The following is a 17,523-nucleotide window of genomic DNA, read 5'->3' as shown; positions in this document are numbered from 1 at the left end:
TCGACGTCTCTGCGCGAGTCTGTGGCGTTGAAAGGGTATCCATGGGTCGGTAAATGGTCTGGTGTTTGTGAAATGTTCCAGCTGCTGGTCAAGACACAGGAACCTTGTGTTCTCGTGAGCGCTTCACGGTATCTCCGTCTAGCATGTGCCAAACATGAGTGACGACTCGGCCAACGCGATGTTTGAAAATAGCTGATCAGCGGAAGGCACCACGGATGGGCGACGACTGCATGGAGTAGTCATATTCGCCTGGTGTAGGGAGAACGGGTGTCGAGAAGACTGCCCATTGGTGTGTATCGCGTCAGCCAACGGACACGACTGTTCCTGCAGTGAACCGCTCCGGCGAATGTTGGTTAAGGGCCTTGTGAGGCTGGCAGTGTTTTGAGGGCTCCAGTCGTCTCATCGTATCCAAGTGAAGACAGCAGCTGCTGAAGTTCAAGAAGGGGCGAAAGTGACGGGGAAAAGGCGCTGAGTGGCATGTCCGTGATCCAGTAATAACCCATAGCTGTCGATAGAAAAGTCGTGGTGAATCGGCGCTGAAGGATGGCAACGGTCAGGTCAGGTCTTCACGTGCAATCCATATCTCTCGGCAACCGCTGGCGACAATGTGAATGAACATTTTGCCGGCCAACTCAACTCTAGGGCCCAATTCGAGATAAGTCGCACAAAGGTCGAGCACGGCAGATAATTGTTGCTGTTTTGGTGGTGTATGCGGGTGAAGAAGAGCTGGGGAGCGTCGAGATCCCGTCAGCCCTTCGGAGCTAGACTGGCATCATCATCGTCCGCCAGCTGCAACAACGGCTGCGCCGTCGAGACACCCCTCGCCAGATTCGAGATCATTCTTCATTCGCATCACAAGTCTGGTAGCGGTTTGCGCTGACGTTGCGAGAGCGACTGCAACACGTGCGACCAGCGACGCACACGAGGAGCGCCCGCCGCCGCCCAGAACGCCAGCCGACCACCACCGCCCAGCATCACAGCCGCGTCCAACTGCAGGCAATGGGCAGCCTGGCCACCCTGGCCACCCATCCCTCCGCTCCTCGAACATAGCCCTGTACACCCCTCCGCGACCGAGAATCGATCGTCTGCGCGCTCCCAGAGACTCGATGCGGATTGCGCGCATCATTTCGCGCTTCACGCCTGCTGGCAGGACATCTCCTCGAATTGACGACCCGACCTAACGAACATCTGCCCTCGAACAATAGCCACCTTCACATCACCTGCGTAATTAATACCAACCAAGACGCGCCCAATATGTCGTATCATCAAGGTGGCCACTACCAGGGAGGGCATCAGCAGCACAGTCAACAGCCACCGCAGCAGGGCTACTGGGACAATCACAATCAATACCACCCACCCCCACAGAATGGAGGATACCAGCCGCAGTATGGGCAAGAGTATGCACAGCCGTACGAACAACAGCAAACGAATAGCCACCCAGGACAAACGAGCTATAATCACTATCAAGGCGGACCGGTGCAACAGCAACAGCCAAGTGGATATGGCTATCAAGACCAACTCCAGTCGCCGCGCAGCACGACCTTTGGATATAATTCACCTCCCCAGCAAGGATACAACCCCCAGGACTACTCGCAGCATTCGCAGCCAGCCTCCGCGCATCCGCAGCAGCAATCTTACAATCCTGCTGCGTATGCTAACTTCCATCATTCGCAGTCTCAGTCATCATACGATCCCGCTGCGTATCCCGATACTCAGCTGCACAGCACTAGTGGTCCGGTAGACCCGTATGCCTATTCGTCCCCGAGCTACTCCCAGCCGCCAATGTCACCGCAGCAACAACCTCAATACGCACAGTCGCCACAATCGCACTTTAGCTCACGCCAACAGTACAGTCCTCAACCACCTGCTCGTCAATACACCGGATACCAGCCTACTCAGAGCCCGCCTCCACCTCAGCATTCGCATTATGCGTATCCACAGGCACAACCCGGTGCTTCCCAGACCACGCCTTATCCTGCGGATGGCCACGCCCCACACTCAGGATCCAACAGCCTGCAACGACAGCCGACTATGATGCCCAGCAATGACCCGTGGGCCCCATCGCCCCCTGCACATCAAGGCGGTGGCAGCTTCCGCCAATCACCGTCGCAAAATTACGGATCGTATCAGCAGCCATCGCCGCTAAGCTCTACTCCTGGACCTACTCCACCAGCGCATGCGCCCTCGAGATCGAATACATTAGACAGACATCCACATGAGCGGCCTTTACCCCCTCAACCTCATGAATCAGACTACTTTGACAACCACTCGGCTTCGCGGACACACACAGGCTTCAGCCGGGACGACGAACTAGACAACGATGCACTGTTCGAGGAGGTGGAGAATGCAGTGAGAAACGCCGGACGAGGCTCTGTTGGCGCTCGCAGCCCCTCGATATCGATTAGCCAGGCACCGTTCCAGCCTCCTGCGCATGCACCGTCTTTCAGTTCTTCGCGAGACAGCAGAGCGTCCAGGAATGGAACTGTCAATGGGCATTTATCTCCTGTCGTGCCACAGCACGTTACTCACGAGGCCCAGTACTCCAGTGATAGTGACGCAGAGGCAACCCAAGGACTAGCAATGATTGCGGCAGCAGAGGCAGAGGACGCTCGAAGGATCAGTAGCGGAAGCCAAGTGCTTACCAGTAACTTTGGCTCGCAACGAGCTCCTCGCCAGTACCAACGGCATCCAGAGGCAAGCGATAGCGACATCAATTTCGGTGTAGACATGAGCTCGATCACCGGGTACGATGTTGGTCTGTCGTATGGTGGCGATCCCAGTCAGCTGGCTGCTGGTGGCGAGTTAAATGGGGAAGTCTACAGCCAGAATGCGTCAAGCCAGCACAGCTCTATGCGAAGATCACATGCCTCGCAATCATCGCAAATGTCCCGGGTGTCATATGGCTATGGCTCAGAGTCGATTCATCCCTTCCCGCCCTTCAATCCAGCCGCACGTGTGGAAGTGGGCGGCACTGGAGGTCTTGAAGAGCCGACGGCCGATGGACGGAGGCAGAGTTACGATGAGGGCGACGAGTACTCGTTGATGGAAAACGGTCTCCCAGATCGATTTCCAGATGAGCCGCCGGACATTTTCTTCAACCACGCCAGCACCTCATATCCGTCGCGACCGCTTCCTGCAGTGCCGTACTCAGCAACGCCACCTCTTGGACAGCATGAAGCGAAAGCGCTACCACCCCTGCCAGGTCAACCGCCTTATCCTACTGCACCAGAGGCGTACATGAGGGACGCTCAAGGCCAATACGTTCCTCGTTCTACGTCCTTGGTCAGCCACAGCAACACTCCGCAGGTTCCACAACCCTTGCGCTCGAAGACAGATGCCGAGGAAAGGAGATTACGGCAGCAGCAGGCACGCACTTCTATGTACTCGTCGGAGCAAGCCACACCTGCGAGTGCGAGCGTAGTTGTGGACCTACCAGCAATCGCGAAACGATTTGCGCCTTCCAAGTTGGGCGCACCAGACTTCAAGAAATGCGACGAGCCCTGGTCACTTATGTCCCTGCTGAAGTGGCTGATAGTGGTCACGAACCCAGAGCAGAACACCGAACTCAAAGAGGCTGACGTCAAGGAAGCTCTGGTTGCCCTCTTCACCAACAAGGTCCCTACCATGAACATCACGGACGCAGAAGTGTTGAGCAGTCGGGTCGTCACAGACATGTACCAAGCTGGGACCTTGGTGCGGACAGAGGAATGGGTCAAGATTGTTCCCGGGTTCGTCTCAGGCGTCATCTTCCAACTGACACAGTCTGGATGCTACACGCCCACCGTGCACGATCACCTAATCCCTAGCATGCGATGCTACTCGCCGAAGTGTCAGAAGTCGCTGAAGAAAGTAAATCTGCAGACGTTGCCCGCAGGAAGCTCGACCAAGGGCTGGGCCGATTACTACGGCTTGTCGAAAGAAGACATTGACGGGAAGGACAAAAAGGTAATCGAACTTCAGAACGTTCTACACGAGGTCGTGACTTCAGAGGAGGTGTTCATGAGCTCCATCAACGTGTTGCGAACCGTCTTTCGAGATCCGCTTGGCAGGTCTGAACCCGCTGTGATCACGCCTAAACGGAAAGACAAGTTCGTCAAGGACGTGTTCGGAAAGGTCGACGCAGTGAAACTGGCCAATGAAGAGCACCTCCTTCCCCAGCTCAAATACCGGCAGATGGAACAAGGCCCTTGGATTGTCGGTTTCAGTGACATTTTCCGCCAATGGATCCGAAAGGCCAAGTCGGCGTACATTGACTACGCAAATGACTTTCCACGTGCCGATCATTTGGTACGCCAGGAGCTGGACAGGAACATCGAATTCAGGAATTTCGTGGAAAGGGCTCAGAAGGATAAAGCAACCAACCGTCTCCCCTTGGACAACTTCTTGAAAGCACCCATCCTCAGGCTGCAGAGATATCCGTTCCTCATCCAGAGCGTGCTCAAGAACATGAAAGATGAGAGCCAGGAGAAGAAGAATCTGGAAATCGCGTGCGACGAAATCAAGGCTGTCGCCCTCGAATGTGACCACCGCGTATCCGAGATGCAACGAAAGGTCGATCTGGCCGATTTGGGGCAAAGGCTGATCTTGCGACCAGGGATGCAAAAGGAGGTAGAACTGAATCTGGAGCACTTTGGTCGTCAGCTGTATCATCGTGGTGACCTACAACGCATGGGAAACACCCGTTTCACATGGTTGGACTGCCATACTTTGCTCTTTGATCATTACCTGATCCTGGCAAAGACTGTAGCGCAGACAGTCACCGAGGGAGGCAAGACTGATCGCTACGACGTATCGAGGCTACCCATTCCCATGGACCTTTTGATTCTGGAAAGTGTGAACGATCCTCCCGTGCAGAAGTCGAGTTACATCAGAGGTATTGCCTCAGTGCGAGAAGCTGCCGGCAGGACATCTACTCCCATGGACCCCGGAGCGTTGACCAGAACAGCAACCAACCAGTCACCAGCTCCTGGTGGGCTCACTCATGTCAATACGGCAGCATCTACAAACTCACTCAACCCTGTCACCTCACTCGGTGAGGGCAAAGACGCGGACCGCATACTATACCCTCTAAAGATCAAACACCTTGGACGTGAATCCTACACTCTCTTCGCTCTGACGCAAGCATCAAGAGATCAATGGGTTGAGAAGATCGTAGAAGCCAAAACGAAACACGCTGCTGCTCTTCACGCGCAGAATGCCGAACCCTTCAGACTGCGTGTCATGGCGGACTCTGCATTCGTGTACGACGCATTCGGCGGTAGCGGCAAAGGTGTGACTATCAAGGGAACGCCAGTTGATCGGGCCATCAAGGAGGTCGAGCATCGCTTTAAGGATACAGGCAGGCCTGGCCCTATCTGCCGCGCCAGGGTGAACTGCGCAACTAGCTTTTCCACGCCATATCCTGGGAAGCAGATGGTTGCTGTCGGCACGGACTTTGGCGTGTACTTTGCAGAGCTGGATAATCCACGCGGTTGGACGAAGGTGAGTGGTTGAACACGAATGATCGTTGTTGGAAGTCCCTGCTAACGCTTTCAACAGGCCATCAGCATGACACGAGTCATCCAAGTCGCAGTGCTAGAAGAGTTCAACTTGTTCCTCCTGATATCTGACAAGTCACTAATAGCATACCACCTCGACGTGATATGTCCGAGCGACCGTACCGCACCAGCACCAGCGAGGGACGATGTTCGCAAGGCTCCTCAAAAGCTCTCAGGTAGCAGGGATGTCGGCTTCTTTGTGACTGGCAAGATGAAGGAACGGACACTGGTGTTCTACAAGAAGAGAGAGAACTTGAACTCAGTCTTCAAGGTCCTCGAACCAGTCTACCAAAAGTCGACCGAGAAGAAACGGACCGGCCTCTTCAAACGCGGCAACATCGAGTTCTTCCGGGACTTTGACGAGTTCTACGTCCCGACGGAATGCTCAGGAATGAACCTCTTCCAGTCCAGCCTGGCAGTGAGCACGAGCCGAGGCTTCGAAGTCCTCACCCTGGACAAGAAACAACCCTGGAGCGTGCCCGAACTGAAAGCCGAACACGTGCAAAACATCGCCCACGCCATCAAGGAGCAACGCCCCATCAGCATGCTCCGCCTCAGCGACCAAGAATTCATCCTGTGCTACGAAAAATGCGCCGTCTACGTGAACAAACACGGCGACGTCTCGCGCTCCGTCGTCATGAACTTCGTGGGCGTCGCCCAAAACGCCGCCCTGTACGGGCCCTACCTCGTCCTCTTCGACAACGATTTCGTCGAGATCCGCAACGCCCAAAACGGGCGCTTGAAGCAGATCATCGCCGGCCGGGAGGTCAAGTGTCTGGATGACGGGACGAATTGGAGCGCGAACGGCCCGCCGCAGACGAATGGGATTGTTAATGGGCCGACGGCGCAGGCGTCAAGGACGTTGAAGTTGGTCATGCAGCATCCGGAGCAGGATAAGACGCAGATTGTGGTGGAGTTGTTGTTGAATGAGAATATGAAGGAGTAGAAATGAAGACTCAGGAAATGAGGGGATGCATGTTGGATACCGAGGCAGGGAGACGATGGGGTGTGGAAAGCGAGATCTGATTCTACTTTGTTTTGTTTTGATCGTTGCGTTTTTGAGAAAAGAGATACCACTACGCCTTTCCTTTTTGAAGATGTGTGCAAAAAGGCGTTTTGCTGCGAACGGGGTGCTTCGGCAGGTTTGGCTTGTCTTGTGATAATACAAGCACAGGAAGTGAGTGCATCGGCTGGGGTTGTGTTGAAGTACATGTGTATCGCTGCTCGAGACGAAGAGAGCAGCAGAATGTTGTATATTGCTCGAGTCTATCTATTAACCATTCACTCTCTCAACTTCCAATCTATCCATCTATCTATATCTGGCTTATTCCAATCCACCTCGACCAAATACCCACCATCAACCACAAAAGAGCACTAAAGACGGTACGGTACGCGCGAAACAATCCAAGCAAGCCCTCGCTATCCCATCCCATCCCATCCCGATCTTGTGCGAGGGCAGCTTATTGTAACTACCCCGCCGACGTCACCCACTGTCACATGCTCAGCACGCCGCAGCGATGGCGTGGCTATGGTGCCATCCATTGTACGATTGTCGATACGATTGCGATGCGATCTAAGACTTTGTCTGACATTACCAAGGTATTTGGCGTGAGGATTGGGTCTTCCTCCTCCTTAGGTGTCGTGTCGTGTCTTGCTTTTTGGTTTGTCCGCCGAATCCCGGTAGCTATCGAGGGAGTGTCTTGCTTGCTTGCTTGGTCTTCGGTGGAAGCTGAAGGGCCGTTTTGCGAGGTTCTTACTTACTTATCATTACTCTGACGTACCTTCTTCCTTCCTTTCATCCTTCCTTTCATCCTTCCTTTCTTTCTCTTCGTCTTTGTGCTCGGCAGTTGAAGAAGAAGAAGAACAGGTAGTTCTTGCTTCTTGCATGACGAGTCGCGATTGAAGGACCTGCTTGGTGTTTTGAGCCACCCACGCGCACTCGAATGCGCCGTTGCTGAATACCTAACCACTTTTGCCCCTCTACTACTACCATTCCCAAACTTTCCTACCTACCACCATGGACCTACCAATCCACACCCTCCCGCTGCAAGACGAACAATCCGCCGCCTCGCGCGTCTTCAACATTCCCGAACTCCTCGAAACGATCCTCCTCAACCTCAGCATCAAAGACCTCCTCCTCAGCCAGCGCACGAGCCGGAGCTTCCGCTATACCGTCGCAGGGAGCATTCGCCTGCGTCGCAAACTGTTCTTCGAGCCGGATTGGAATCTCGAAGGGAGATTGTTCGATGCGTATGCGAGTCACAACCGGCCAGGTCGCAAGCCTGAGAATAATCGCCTGCTTTTGCGAGCGTTTCCTGGGTGCTATCCAACCATTACTCTGGTGATCGTCAGCGACGGGGCGTCGTCTGAAGGCGGCTTGACGCAGAGTACACTCTCCGGAGGCATCGCGCGCCACGGTAGCGAACAATGGAGCTGGGATGTTTGCATCTCATTCCCAGCCGATAAGAAGCCCAACTGCTCGCCCGCAGTCGACTACCCCGAAGCCAGCTGGCGCAAGATGTTCCTCTCCCAACCGCCCTGCCAGAGCCTCTACCTCGTCCGCCGATGGCAGCGGAGTAAGAAGCCTGCGATGGTAAGAGAGGCCGGCATCACAATGGGTGATTTCTTCACCGAGGCGACGCAAGAGCAGCCGTCGTATGATGATTGGAAATGGCATCAGAGCTATATCAGCTCGGATGCGGATTGGCATTTCGAGGGCAATATCAAGTGCAGCTCCGTGGAAGAATCGTAAGCCCAGCTGCTTGAATTTCCCGCGAGCGCTGGCTCACGAGGTTTCTGCGTCAGGTCTGCTTCGGGGAGCGCTGGCTCTGCGGATGCGCAGTTGCTGAACGAGTATTCGTATTCGAAGACGCTGCTGAATGGCAGAGTAAGAGCTTTGAGTGATGAGTGGGATCCGGGACATGCGGTAGAGTTTGGAGCGGCGGCTAGAGCCCGGACGTGATGTTTTTGCCGGCGTTTTTGGCTGATGATGATATCCAGGCGGAAATGTGCAATGCGGCGTTGATTCGAGCTTTGGAGGATATCCCGATTGAGAGGCGGGCGCGGTATCTGGCCTGACCAAGCTTCCCTCTGTAATGTAGGGTATACGCCCTATCTGCCCGGGGGTATTGTTCGATGGAGTGGGGTGTTCGTACCAATATCCTTATAGCGTCAATCCAGATTACGACTTCTTCCTCAAATCCTCAATGCCATCATTCCTCGTAAACGCCTCATACTCATCGCCCTCCTTCATCCTCTTCTGCTGCTGCTCGTCAAGTCCCTCGTAGGTGCCCTTGCCAGCGTACAACATCTTGCCTTTCTCGCCTTCCAGTTCGACGCTCGTGGAGATGGGCTGGTTGCCTCTGAAACGTTTTCGCATGTCGACCATTCCGCGCTTACATTGGCCGTAGCCGTGGATTAGCTGCAGGCACTGGGTTGGGAGAGTGTCTTTGAGCGGTGGACGGATGCAGTCGGCGGGGGTGTTGCGGTCGATGAGGACGCAGTCGCTGTTCTGGAGGCACTGAGCGAGGGCGGCGCCTGGGAAAGTGTTAGGACGAGGTATAGCTAGGGGATTTCTGGAGACGTACGGATGTCTTTGCAGGAGGACGGCATGATGATACAAGGCGCTGCTTGTCGTCGTCTCGTCAATGCTGGCACCTCGGTGTTGGGTTGATGGATGTTGTTGATGCTGTGTTGAAGGCCAGCGCTGGGACTTGATGGACCTCAAATTGCCAGCCAATCAAACCACACCAATTGCGGAACGGCTCGCACTTTCACATGACAATGACGCGCCCAACCAACGGCTTTCCTTTCCTTTCCTCTGCATCCATCCCTCCACAGCGACTTACCGCTACACCGCTGCGACGGGTGTGTTGGTATACCAGCCTCGACATGCCCCTCCTGTAACCCCAACTCCCAATCCCGCTCCTTGCCCACCATGGCTCCTATTCCCTTCATCGGCCGCCTGCATGTGTCCGAGTACCTGGCTCTCGGCGCTTCCTTCGTCCTGCTGGGTCTCGAGGTCTTCGTCCGGACAATCACGCTTCTACTCCCGACGCCTATAATCCGCTTCTTGTACCGCCTGAGCCGCAATGCCTTCAATAGCCTGTCTTCGCCCTACTCGCGCCGAGCCCGCAATCGCAAGAAGGCTGTTTCGAGCCCGATAGCTCAAGCCCATGACTTCACGGAGCTGTGTGAGCTATATGGATACTATGCCGAAGAACATGTCGTGCAGACGAAAGACGGGTTTCTGTTGGGAGTGCACCGTCTGGCGTGGAAGAGGGGTGAAGAAGACCAGCGTGTCAACTCTGGACCCGGCAGCATTCAGAAGAAGGTTTGCTATCTACACCATGGCTTGATGATGAACAGCGAGGTTTGGGTCTGCATTACGGAACGGGAACGATGTCTGCCTTTCCTTTTGGTCGAGCAAGGATACGACGTCTGGCTTGGCAACAACCGCGGCAACAAATACAGCAAGAAGAGCATGCACTACGCTCCTACAGAGCTTCCTTTCTGGAACTTCAGCATGGACCAGTTCGCATTCCATGATATCCCCGACAGTATCAACTACATCCTCAGCACCACGCATCAGCCCAGTCTTTCGTATATTGGATTCAGTCAAGGCACCGCTCAAGCCTTCGCCACGCTGTCGATCCACCCGACCCTCAACTCCAAAGTCGACGTCTTTGTTGCTCTTGCGCCAGCCATGGCTCCTCCTGGACTTGCGTCTGGTATTGTCAGTTCTTTGGTCAAGTCCAATCCGGAGGTTCTGTTCCTGCTCTTCGGACGTCGCGCAATCCTTGGCTCAACCACCATGTGGCAGGCTCTCTTGTACCCGGGAATCTTCAGCTTCGTCATCGACAAGAGTTTGTCATTCCTCTTTGGTTGGAGAATGCTCAACATTGCACCTCATCAGAAGCTGGCCGCTTACCCTCACTTGTTCTCATTCACCAGCACCAAGAGTGTCGTCCACTGGTTTCAGATCATTCGCAATGGCAAGTTCCAGATGTTTGACGACGAGGTCTCCAGTCCGGCAAATTTCAGCTCTGGCAGCAAGTACTACAAGGTCGCCAAATTTCCAACCCGCAATATCAAAACACCAATTGTGCTTGTGTACGGAGGCAGCGACTCCCTTGTCGACATCAACGTCATGTTGAAGGAGCTGCCAAAGCATACAGTCGCTAAGTGTGTACCAAAGTACGAACATTTGGACCTGCTTTGGGCCCACGACGTCGATAGGCTCGTCTTCCCGCATGTTCTACAGGCTTTGGAGAACTTCGCCCAACCATCCGAAACAAAGGAACAGGCGCTTGGTTGGAGCACCAATATGCATTCTCGTCCAAGCATCTTCGATGGCACCAGCATGTTGACACCTAATGGATCTCAGCCACCTGGGTACTCGGAAGATGAAAGTGCTCGCAGATACACAGCAAGCGGCATGCCCCAGACACCAGCATTCGAGTACGAACGTCCATCGACCGCTGAAGAGCAACTGGACGAGTCCGACGAAGACGATTACGCCGACGACAGTTTAGACCGATCAGAAGAACTAGCATTCACGCCCTCCTCTTTCGCCCACTCATCTCGACCTCCAGTCTCGAACGCGGTAGCCGCTGGTGTCCGTCTACCCGAGAGTGCTGTACGTTCTGCGTCGCGATCGTCCGAAGCCACGTTAACCTTACATCAACGTAGAACACGCCCATCGCAACAGCGAGACTACATCAATAGCCGAACGCGACATGTCTCGACTCGAAGCATCGATTCGCCCGTTCAGCCTGCGTCGATGCAAGTTCCCGTCGATTCGCCTATTGCAAGCACGAGCACGGCTACGGATCAGACGGTCGTGAGGTCGAGGCCTGAGGGTTGGTGGAGCTCCACCAGCTCATCGACCACGAGCTTGCTTGCGGACTCGCCGGTTATCGAGCGGCACTAGAGGCGAATGGGACAGATGGCTGTTGGGGAATGTACATGTGATGTTAGGAGAAGCTTTTCTCTTGAATAAATGATTAGCGTGGCGTTTTGTGGGTTGCGTTCAGAGATACTCCTGTTCGAGCGAGAAGGACTTTCTGTGTGATGAGTGAAAGGGCTTTTGAATATTTTCAGAGACGAGAGTAGTCTTTTTATCTAATCTATACACAACGCGAACGTGGACTACTTTCTCTGCTACTGTCCACCACAGCCCAAGCCGACTTCGTCGCTCACTTCCTTCAGCATCCTCATAGACATGCTGTAAACAACGATCCGCTCCAAAATCCAAAGACGGCACGATGCTTTCCGCACATAACACTCCACTTCTTCCCGCGCACGACCCTCCCCAAAAAGCCTTAATCGGAAGTCCTGAGGTCCTTCATCGCGGAACGATGTCACTCAGGGGTATGTAGATACCCAAGGAGGTTCGAAGCAGCCGAGATTGTGACGAAGGGATCGCTCGCTCGCTCGCTGCCCGGGCAGTAAGTAGTTCGGGTTGGGTATAGGAGGGAGGATCACTTTTGGCGAAGGTTGAAAGTGAGAGTGCTTCGATTTTAAGGCTTGAGGTTTGAGCGGTGGTGTGGCGATGAAACGGGGAGAGACGGCGTGTATTTGGTTTTTGAATCCGTGGGGCACGGAGACGGTGAAGAAGTAGAGAAGAGAGGATGACAAGAAAACAAAATCATCGCCTCAAAACCCTACAAAGCCTCCTCCCTCCCGATCTTCTCCTGCACTTGATTCTCCGTCCCCGTCGTGTGGACTCTATACCCCCTCGCAGCATCCCCAGGCATCTCCACCCCCCCAAACAATCCTACAATCCCACTCCGTTCTCTCCTTCTCACTCATCCTCTTCACCCCAGCACCCTCCCCGTCGCCGTACACGACATCTCTCAGCCCAAACTCCCCTACCCCCGGCTCACCATCGAGGATCCAGCGACGAGCGACTTCGATGGTCAGGGCGTCGTTATCGCGCTGCGCGTCGTGCGCGAGCAGGATGCTGGAGACGAGGTGTGCGAGGGAGAAGGTGAGTTCGCGGGCCTGGGCCAGGAGGGATGGGAGGAGGTCTTCGCTATGGGTGGAAGAGAAGGAGAGGTGTCCGTGAAGCGTCCTCCACGCGTCCGAGATCCTAGCCTTGAAACCCTCATCCTCGATAGCACCAACAACCCTCCGCACCCACTCATCCACGCCTTCCAAATGTCTTCCATCCTTCTGCACGACGAACCGAACGACCTCGCTCGCCAGCACATTCGTCGTGCCCTCCCAGGTCATATTCGCCGCCGTGTCGCGGTAGAGTCTGGAGATGTTCCACTCGGGCTGCGAGGGCTCGTCCATGTAGCCGATGGCGCCGAGGGCTTCTTGGCATTCTTGCAGGGCGTGGGAGGAGAGTTTGCAGGTTGTGGCTTTGGTTGTTGCGGTGAGGAGGCGGAGGAGGGTGGTTGTTTGGGGGCCTGGGGTGGGGAGGTGCGGGAGGGGTGGATTTGGGTGGGTTGCGGGGAGGGGGTTGTCGGTGTGGGAGAGGAGGGTTGTGGTGAAGAGGGAGAGGGAGAGGAGGGCTGGAGGTTGGGGGGTTAGTTTTTGGGTGGGTTGTTGTGATGCGGTGGAGGGAGATGGTACCTTTGAACTTGACTTCCATGTTTGCTAGGAGACGGAGGTGCATGGGGAATGCCCAGAGTGGTTGATCGATGGTCGTTCGTGCGAGGGCGAAGTTCTTCGCGATAGCCTGTATAGTCCACTCAGTCAACCCTCTCTATCTCTCAACGCATCCTCGAAACTCACCATCCCCCTCCTCCAACAACTCAACGCCGTAACAAAATTATGCGTCCTCGTCACATTCAACAACGTCGCAATCGTCGGGATGCCTCGATCCAAAGACCCGACTCTCCAAGCCCTCACATCCTTCAGCTCCAGCTCAGCAGTCGGCAACTCTTTCGTCCCCATCTTCGTCTTCAATCGATGGAATCGGATCCCGTTCGTGACGAGCTGCTCCTGGCCATCTTCGTTGTTGACAGTCTTCTTCGTTGGCGCAACGAAGAGGGAGAGTTTCCCGGACTCCGTCTTCGCGAGCATCAAAGCCACGTCGCAGTCTGTTGCTGAGCAGAAGAATTTGTACCCGGAGACGAGCCAGTCGCCCTCGTCGAATCTGCCAAAGCCGTCGTTGGCGTTGGACTTGTCAGGTAGAGGGGAGAAGATAGCCACGGTCTCTGAACTCTGGACATCACTACCGCCGGGACGTTCGGTCATCCACTGGCTCGAGATCCAGCTGTTCTGGCGCGCGGTCAAGCGGCGGTAGAGTCCGTGGAAAGGATGCGAAGGGGCAGGTCTTTGATCTGGTGCTGGAAGAGTCGTGCTGCGCCGCTGGTCATGGACACGGGGCAGGAGTAGACGGCGGAGGAGGCGCTGTAGGTGTAGTTGCTGGTCGAAGATGTTCTGTCAGATTCTTGACGCGTTAGGTCGATGGGAAGGCTTACAATGCATGTTGGACGACTCTGCGATATGGGCCATGTTCGTCTTCATAGCCTCTCGCAACGACACTGGAAACTTGATGAGCAAAAGTATCGTCCTAGACGCGTTTCATGCCCTCGTATTCACCCGTTCCGAATCCCCCATTTCCCCAGCTCCTTCCATCTGTGACTCGTCACCAGTCGATCATACGGATACCTATTGTTGAAGACATCACGCGTCTTGACATAAGGCTGGTTTGTCTCAGCATCAGCGATCCATTCGTTGACTTGTTCTGAAATGGCTTCGTCGCCGAACTTCTTGAGCTGAGGTTCGATCGAATCCAGCACTTTCGAGGGCAAATACCACGACAGGACTCGTTGGAATGCCGGATCGGAAGTGTAAGGATTGTCGAGCGGTTTGGGAGATAACTTGAAGCCTCTGTCGAGCGTTGCGGGTTGGAGGGTGGATTGGAACCGGTGAGCTGTGGTAGACGTTGGCTTCCACCGAGAGTAGATGTCGACTTTGACGGTTAAGGAACGTATTGGACGAGTTTCCAACATCTTGTCGTTGTGTTTGTTATATTGATTCGGCTCTTCATCTTCGATGTGATGTCCATCTTACTCGACTGCATCGTCCCCGCATTTGTGTTGATGAGGCCCGAGGTTGTCCTTTTCGTGGTGTAGTCGATCTCAACGAGGTCTTTGAGCAGCGTGAAGGAGGTCTGAACGAATCTCTGTGTTTATGGTCGATATTTGGGACTCTTCTGCGCGTCATCGTCGAGGCGGAGAGATATCTGGAGTGCCAACTGACATGCAGGAGCTTGTCGTAATGAGATCTGGTCCATTTCGCTGGCGGAGGACGTGGTTCTGAGGTGCGAGAGGGTCGGGAGGTCTTTCAGAACGTTCAAGGAGATGGTACGAGTGTTGGCGAACGTCTGCTGGGACTGTAGATATGTCTCACACGAACGTCTTGACAAGCCATCGTTGAGTGGATGTCTTGAGCGATGAAGTTGGCCTTCGTAGGGAGGTGGAAGCATCGTCAGCGTCGTCGTCGACGCTCACCGGGCGCGTCCCTCAGCGCTGCTCCCACGGAGTACCGTCTCCCACGAGACGCTCACTGTTCCTCTCCTCCTGCCTCGTTCTGGTGGATGCATCTCATAGATGAACAGGAGAAAGCTTCTGATAAGACTCTCAACGTTCGCACAACTTCACATCAATGACTGTCGCACTTGTAGGAGTCCCTTAATACAACTAGGGACCATGTCAAGCGCGTCCCAAAGCCTAGCGAGCGAGCGACGAGCAAAGAATCCTTCCCTCGCAACTCGCCAGCCCACCGTCGTCTCAGGCCAACGACCTACCTACTCTGCTACTTGCCTTGCACGAACTGGACAAGGAATGAAATGGTAGAGTCGTTCGTCACATTGAGCGCGACCCCTAACCGCTACACCAAGCCGGCTCTGGCCTGTCACCAGCAGCGCTCTATCTCTGGGGGATCTGTGCTAGGCGTATGTCAACGTCTATCGTCGTCGAAGAGATGGCAGCAGGACGAGGCCGCTGTTTGAGATGTTCGTTGTCTCCCAACGTGCGATCACGATGAGATTGCTCCCAGGAGCTTCATCACTGATGGTGCCAGTTTCCCCAGAGCAACTGCGACAACAACAACAACAATCCGCTACTCTGCTGCTGCTTCGCATGCACGTGCATTTTGCGGGAAAGTTTCGAGGACGCTGGGGTGCGGCACACACCCACGCCCCTGTGAGGTGTCTAGACAGGCACCGCACCACCCTCCCGCAAAGTCACGCAACAATCTTGTGATAACGGGTGAAACTCACTAGGGGATTCCGGCACTTGCAGTTTCCTGTCCTCACGGCTCTGGACGGCATGAGAAGAGCTGTCTCAGTTCGGCTGGTGATAGGAGGCACATGTGGACGAGCGCATAGATCGCAGGCTAACACCAACTTTCACGCGCAAATACAACCGTGATTGCCGTGTCGTGTTGACACCGCCTCGGATCTCATATCGTGGTCAGCGCATCCAGGCCCTGTCCTGGCCGTTGGAAGAGTGGAGAATCCATGTATGAACGACCGCACCTTCTCCGTCTGTGCGAGGCCTGCACGCCAGCGGCCACCTGGACACAATCCGGGGAATAGACGGGATGTTGCTCGTAGCTCTCCGCATATGATGGAAATCTCTTGTCGTGACGTCCCGGACAGGGCGGTACGAACCAGCTTATGGAATGGCTGAAGCGTCGGGCAGCGTCGTGTTGTCGCCGGGATGTGGTATCGCAGCAGACCGCAAGAGTAAGCTGTGCAGGAATCTTGGAACTCTGGACTTGCCTCAACTTCGGCGAGTCTCAAAACGTTCACACCGTCATCTTGATTGGGCTTAGATGACTTTTGTGCGCGCGTAAGCGTCTCTGCTCCACGTACTGTGATTCGCGCCGCGGGCCATCACTCGCCGCTGCGCTCTGCATGTCGAGTCGATATGCAGGTGCTAGACAGCAGCAACAACAACAACAGCAAATCTGAGCAGTGGTTTCAAGGTCTCGTGACCGTTGGGTGTCAATAGAATAGAGTTTCGTTGGAGGTTTCGACTCGGTTGACTTTCTTTCCTAACCTTCCCGTTGAACGATCCGGACCGTTTGGCGATCCGGAAGACTGCTCCTGCCCTGGATTGCGAACGAGCGAGCGAGCGAAGTTTGGAAGGGGCCGAACGTTACGAGCGCAGAACGTCGAAAAATAATACTACAGTCAAACCTGGATAACGTAATATTCCGTAGGAATATAACCTCTTTAACGCTATACTTTTAGCTTTAACTTCTAAAATTCGGTGTAAACCTCTTACCTACCTATATTACCTTAATCTAATTAATTTATTAGCTAAACTAGGTATTAAAAAGATACTTTTAGACTATAAAATACCTAGCCTTTTAGTCTTTTAAAAGAAGGCCTTTCGTTAATATATATAATAATACTTTTAGCTAACTTAAAAATAACTCTAGTAGTAGTTCTTAAACGAATTCTAGTATAGTATAATATAGCTTATAGTCTTAGAAAGCTTCTTAACTAAATATAACTTCTTAGATAGTAGCTACGATCCGCTACTATAGAAGAAGTAACGCCTCTATATATTTTACTAGCTAGAGTTTAAAACTACTCTATTCTAATAGTACTAATAGAATAAAAAAGATAGTATTATAACTAGTAATTTAATTAAGAAGTAAGTAGCTAGATTTTAGAAAAAACTACTATAATACTATAAAATAGAGGTATCTATATTTAGTAATAGCTAGCTATAAAGCTTTAAGTTAAAGTATAATATTAAGTAAAAAGTAAAATATAGAGAGGCTAGAAATATAGACTCTTAGATACTCGAAAAGTAGCTTATTATAGTATAGGCTATTATAAACTAGTTATAAAAGAATACTAAGAGATATTTAGAAATCTAAAAGGGACCGAGGTAAACCTTCCCTACGTAATAGTATACGTAATTCCCTAGTACGTATTTTATACTCGCTATATACGAGGATAGAGAAAGTAGAAGTTTATTCTACGCTTAACCTAGTACTAGGTTAATTA

General features: G+C 53.5%; 5 protein-coding genes across 5 annotated transcripts; 3 read left to right on the top strand and 2 right to left on the bottom strand.

Annotated features, from left to right (window-relative positions):
* Positions 1–1,254: 1,254 nt before the first annotated feature.
* Positions 1,255–6,483, top strand: M409DRAFT_26244 (uncharacterized protein; the record flags this gene model as incomplete). Its single annotated transcript, XM_033808020.1, has 2 exons — positions 1,255–5,481; positions 5,539–6,483. The coding sequence occupies 2 exons, from the start codon at positions 1,255–1,257 to the stop codon at positions 6,481–6,483; spliced, it is 5,172 nt and encodes a 1,723-aa protein (XP_033664089.1).
* A 1,071-nt stretch (positions 6,484–7,554) lies between these two features.
* Positions 7,555–8,499, top strand: M409DRAFT_68520 (uncharacterized protein; the record flags this gene model as incomplete). The annotated part of the gene is made up of 2 exons (XM_033817878.1): positions 7,555–8,285; positions 8,343–8,499. 2 exons carry the CDS (start codon positions 7,555–7,557, stop codon positions 8,497–8,499), a joined length of 888 nt encoding a protein of 295 aa, XP_033664088.1.
* A 219-nt stretch (positions 8,500–8,718) lies between these two features.
* On the bottom strand, positions 8,719–9,149 carry M409DRAFT_26242 (uncharacterized protein; the record flags this gene model as incomplete). The annotated part of the gene is made up of 2 exons (XM_033808019.1): positions 8,719–9,074; positions 9,125–9,149. 2 exons carry the CDS (start codon positions 9,147–9,149, stop codon positions 8,719–8,721), a joined length of 381 nt encoding a protein of 126 aa, XP_033664087.1.
* Positions 9,150–9,474: 325 nt separating this feature from the next.
* Positions 9,475–11,383, top strand: M409DRAFT_68518 (uncharacterized protein; the record flags this gene model as incomplete). Its single annotated transcript, XM_033817877.1, has 2 exons — positions 9,475–11,224; positions 11,265–11,383. 2 exons carry the CDS (start codon positions 9,475–9,477, stop codon positions 11,381–11,383), a joined length of 1,869 nt encoding a protein of 622 aa, XP_033664086.1.
* Positions 11,384–12,266: 883 nt separating this feature from the next.
* Positions 12,267–14,506, bottom strand: M409DRAFT_57504 (uncharacterized protein; the record flags this gene model as incomplete). The annotated part of the gene is made up of 5 exons (XM_033813651.1): positions 12,267–13,057; positions 13,119–13,224; positions 13,281–13,851; positions 13,973–14,035; positions 14,094–14,506. 5 exons carry the CDS (start codon positions 14,504–14,506, stop codon positions 12,267–12,269), a joined length of 1,944 nt encoding a protein of 647 aa, XP_033664085.1.
* Positions 14,507–17,523: the final 3,017 nt, after the last annotated feature.

The sequence above is a fragment of the Zasmidium cellare genome (assembly GCF_010093935.1).
Source record: "Zasmidium cellare ATCC 36951 unplaced genomic scaffold M409scaffold_31, whole genome shotgun sequence".
In the NCBI taxonomy this organism is placed as follows: Eukaryota; Fungi; Ascomycota; class Dothideomycetes; order Mycosphaerellales; family Mycosphaerellaceae; genus Zasmidium; species Zasmidium cellare.
The sequence above is the reverse complement of the archived record's forward strand: the minus strand, read 5'-3'. Positions and strand labels throughout refer to the sequence as shown.